General features: G+C 35.3%; 1 protein-coding gene across 1 annotated transcript in view; it reads right to left on the bottom strand.

The window, feature by feature from the left end:
- LOC113816320 (uncharacterized) overlaps nucleotides 1–5,000 on the bottom strand; it is an 8,776-nt gene that overhangs the window by 3,208 nt on the left and 568 nt on the right. The window contains exons 2-5 of the mRNA XM_070135317.1: nucleotides 4,272–4,402; nucleotides 2,332–2,391; nucleotides 1,132–1,417; nucleotides 1–87 (exon numbers count right to left, since the gene is read on the bottom strand). The exon at nucleotides 1–87 is cut by the window's left edge and continues 52 nt beyond it. Of these exons, the coding sequence (XP_069991418.1) occupies nucleotides 1–87; nucleotides 1,132–1,417; nucleotides 2,332–2,391; nucleotides 4,272–4,402 (564 nt within the window). The remainder of the gene's footprint in view (nucleotides 88–1,131; nucleotides 1,418–2,331; nucleotides 2,392–4,271; nucleotides 4,403–5,000) is intronic.

Raw genomic sequence — 5,000 nt, 5'->3', positions numbered from 1 at the left:
ACCTGCGAAAATTCCCTCAGTTTTTCGCTCACTATTTCGTCGGGAACGTCTCTCCTTCGTCTCTTGCCAGTTGAAACGGTGACGAAACTAAAAGAAAAGAAAGGAAAAAAAAAAAAAAACGAGAGGTTAGAGGTGTTATGTGTGGTGTGATGTTACGCTATTTTGGATCTTATGTCTCGAATTGGGTTTTGGTTATTGTTATGGTTATTAATCACTGTTATCTATTTGTGTCATTGTTATTATTGTTTATTATCATCATCGATAACATTATCATCATTACTTGGATTACTTTTATCATTGCAATTTTTGTTATCATTATGATTATGATTATATATCAACAATACCATTTTTGTTAGTTATTTTACTTAGCTATTTCCTTTCTTACCATTTTTGTTATTATCAAATAACTTTTGCCAAGTTCTTTTCATTCTTACCGTTACAGCTGTTATTCACTAAAATAACTTTTGCTAATTTTCATTCTCATAATCACTATCGTTATGATCTAAATAGATATTTATCTTAAATAACCAAATAACCTTTTCATTCTTAGAGTTGCAGTCGTTATTCACTAAAATAACTTTTGCTAATTTTCATTCTCATAATCCCTATCGTTATGATCTAAATAGCTACTTAACTTTTACTTATAAATAGTTAGAATCACATCAGTCGTTATTCACTAAAATAACGTTTGCTAATTTGCATTCTCATAATCACTCTCGTTATGATCTAAATAACTATTTAACTTTTACTTATTAATAGCTATTGAATCACATCAGGCGCGTATCACTGACCCAATACCAATGGGAGCCAAGTTGAAAAGGGTAGCGAGGACGGCCAAGGGAGCCAACACGGAGCAGAGAGCACCAGAGAACCCCCCCTTTCCTCCTTTTCCTCCTTTTCCACCTCCGCCATATCCCCCTCCTCCACTTCCACCGTGTCCTCCTCCTCCACTTCCGTAGCCACTTCCTCCACTTCCGTAGCTACTTCCTCCACTTCCGTAGCCACCTCCTCCACTGGGTTCGGTGATGTAGATGACTTCAGCCCCACCTCCTCCTCCTCCTCCACCGTGTCCTCCAGCTCCACCTGCGCCACCTGGAGAGAGAAGGGGAAATCCACCTGCCAGCGACTCACCCGAAGCTCAGAAGAGGCAGAATGGAGCTGAGGAGAGCCAGCGGAGCCAGAGCAGCGCAGATGGTGCAGGCGGCGGTGCTCGCTGCTCCTCCACCTCCACCACCTCCGTATCCTCCACCTCCTCCACCTCCGGAATAACCTCCACCACCTCCACCCTTGGTCTGGTGGACGATCACGACTGGGTGGCCGCCCGATCCACCGCCTCCACCCGAGCTTCCACTACCTCCGTAGCCTGTTCCACCACCACCACCTGCCCCGTATCCTCCGCCACCGAAGCTGCCACCACCTGTGAGGCAGAAGGTTACTTATAAGATTCTATGTTTGAAATTCGTTTTTTTTCTTCTATTTGATGTCAAAGTTATTATTATTATTATTTTTTACTGTTTTGCTTTATTGTATCTTTTTCTACTTGTATTTTTTCTACTTTTTGTGTTCTAAGGTTGTTGCGATTTTTTTTTCTAATTCAATTATTTTTATTATCATTACTATTATTACTCATTCTTTTTTGTGTGATTATCTTTGAAACATGAACAAGAGGAAAAAAAGTGGTGCCGTTGGAACAAGGACATACAAATCTAAAAGAAAATTGAAGGAAGAAAATCTATTTTTGTATCGATCACAAAAAAAAAAAGAAAAAAAGAGAACAAAAAGAAGACACGATAGTTAATGTAGAGAAATTATACTTATAGATTATTAAGTACATGCAAAGACCCTGATATCAGAAATATTCTAGAAGACTGACATAAAACATATAGCCATCAGAAATAAATTAGAAGACAGACATTAATTTACTAACGATGTTTATAGACGAAATTAATTAACAGACGAAAGTGGATATAGAAAAGACTAATTAATGGTTTTACAACTAACAGACGATTTTCCACATGCAAGAATGCCATAGTTATTTTGAAAACATGTATATATAAACTTCATTTCCCTCAAGAAGTGAAGCAATATATTTCTAAATCTTTATAATTGAACAAAAAACATACCACTTATTGAATGAAAAATCACAAAAATTATTATTATTATTATCATTATTATTATATATCATTCTACTTTGAATTTACTATTTCATTCTCATTTTTTCATGTTTAGCATTCTAAGTAACATAAAAACAGAAAAGGTAAAAAAAAAAAAGTAATAAAAATATAGACGCATTAATTTGACGTATAAAGAGTGGATTTACTGAAGACTTACCTCCATATCCACTTCCTCCACCTCCACCTGTACCTCCATAACCTCCAGTCCCAGTAAAACCTAAAAAAAGAAAAAAATAGAAATAGTAATAATAGTAGAAAAAAAACTAAAAATAGCAATGGTAAAAAATAATCGAAAAATATAGCAATGCATCATACTAAAATAATAGTAATAGTAAAAAATAGATGATAAGGATGCATCATACTAATAATGCTCCTACCGCAACAACAACAACAACAACAGCAACAAAAATAGTGAATAAATGAAGTGAATGATTGAAGTTAATAAATCAAATGGATAAAAAAATGTGCACAGTCGAAGTGAACAAACGAAGTGACTCTCAAATGAAGTGAATGAACTGAAGTGAATGAACCTCTAACCGTACTCATGTACACATAAGTTGAAAGGTATGAATGAGAATGAATATCTTCACGATACAAGCGATGTATTTGACTGGTTTCGAATATACTTTTTCTTTTCGTCACATTTAAATTCGTCCATTTTTTTAAATTAAATTAAATTAAATTAAATTCGTCACATTTAAATTCGTCACAAATAAATGTATTTCTGACGGAGATACATTCGAAACCGATCAAATAATCTCTTGGAGATATATTCGAAACCGGTCAACTACATCTCTTGTATTGAGAAAATATTCATTCTCATTCATACATGTATTTCTGACGAAGATGCATTCGAAACCTTTCAACTACATCTCTTGAAGACATATGCGTAACCAGTTCAGTCAAATATTATCGAAACCTTTCAAATAATAATAACCTTTCAACTAAATCTCTCGTATTGAGAAGATATTCATTCTCATTTATACATGTATTTCTGACGAAGATACATTCGAAACCAGTCAAATACATCTCTTGAAGATATACTCGAAACCGGTCAAATGCATTTCTTGAAGACATATTCGTAACCAGTCCAGTCAAATATTATCGAAACCTTTCAAATAATAATAACCTTTCAACTACATCTCTCGTATTGAGAAGATATTCATTCTCTTTTATACATGTATTTGTGACGAAGATATACTCGAAACCTTTCGAATAATCTCTCGCACTGCGAAAATATTCATTCTCATTCATACATGTATTTCTGACGAAGATACATTCGAAACCTTTCAACTACATCTCTTGAAGATATACTCGTAACCGGTCAAATGCATTTCTTGAAGACATTCGTAACCAGTCCGGTCAAGTATATTCGAAACAGGTCAACTACATCTCATGTATTGAGAAAATATTCATTCTCATTCATACATGTATTTCTGACGAAGATATACTCGAAACCTTTTAATTACTCTCTCGAAGATATACTCGAAACCGGTCAAATGCATTTCTTGAAGACATATTTCTTGAAGATACTCATTCTCATTTATACATGTATTTCTGACGAAGATATACTCGAAACCGGTCAAATAATCTCTCGAAGATATATTCGAAACCGGCCAAATGCATTTCTTGAAGATACATTCGAAACCTCTCAACTACATCTCTCGTATTGAGAAGATACTCATTCTCATTCATACATGTATTTCTGACGAAGATATATTCGAAACCTTTCAAATACATCTCTCGAAGATATATTCGAAACCGGTCAAATGCATTTCTTGAAGATACATTCGAAACCTCTCAACTACATCTCTCGTATTGAGAAGATACTCATTCTCATTCATACATATATTTCTGACGATGATATATTCAAAACCTTTCAAATACTCTCTTGAAGACATATTCGAAACCGGCCAAATGCATTTCTTGAAGATACATTCGAAACCGGTCAACTACATCTCTCGTATTGAGAAAATACTCATTCTCATTCATACATGTATTTCTGACGAAGATATACTCGAAACCTCTCAACTACATCTCTCGTATGGAGCAGATACTCATTCTCATTCATCCCTCATCGACATGAATGATCCTCACCTCCACCTCCACCGCCGGAACTGTAGTCTCTCTCCACTCTCACGTGTGGCTCGAACTCCACCGCCGCTTCCACCACTCCACATCCAGCCACCACACCAGCCGCTGCCAACACTGCGCCAGACCACTTCATCCTGAGGGGGCGAATGAGGGAGAAAGAGGACGGGAATAAATGAGGGGAATGGAGGAATACTAGGATAAAGAGGGGAGTGGGTGATGAGGGTGGAGAAAAATGTACCTGGGAGAGGGGAGGAGGTAAATAAGGGGAGATGAGAAGGGAAATAAGGAATGGGAATAAACGAAAGGAAATAGAAGATAAAAAAAGAGAAAATTGAATAAACACGGAGAAATAGGGAATAGCCAGATACGAAAAAAATATAGGCTTAAGAAAAATGGTGAATAAAAAAAAAAAAAAAACACGAAGGAAATGCGTAATTGGGAAAACAAATAAATAATTAAGGTTGCGAACGAGAAATTGAGAAATAGGAAAATAGGTGAAAAAGAAGGAAATAAAGGATAGAATAAAAATAGAAAACAAAGATGGATAATTATTATCGAAATGCAATAAATGGAGAAATTTGGATTAATAAGAAATAGTAAACAGCTGATAGACGTAATAGATTAACGCTGATAAATAATAGCATGTGAAGGAATTTTGGATAAAAGAGAGAAGCAAAATTATTTAATAACTAGGGTGCAGGATTTTTTTTTCATTATCTATTAAATAATTAG

Source organism: Penaeus vannamei, chromosome 2 (assembly GCF_042767895.1).
Source record: "Penaeus vannamei isolate JL-2024 chromosome 2, ASM4276789v1, whole genome shotgun sequence".
NCBI lineage: Eukaryota > Metazoa > Arthropoda > Malacostraca > Decapoda > Penaeidae > Penaeus > Penaeus vannamei.
This window is presented reverse-complemented; position numbering and strand designations above follow the sequence as displayed.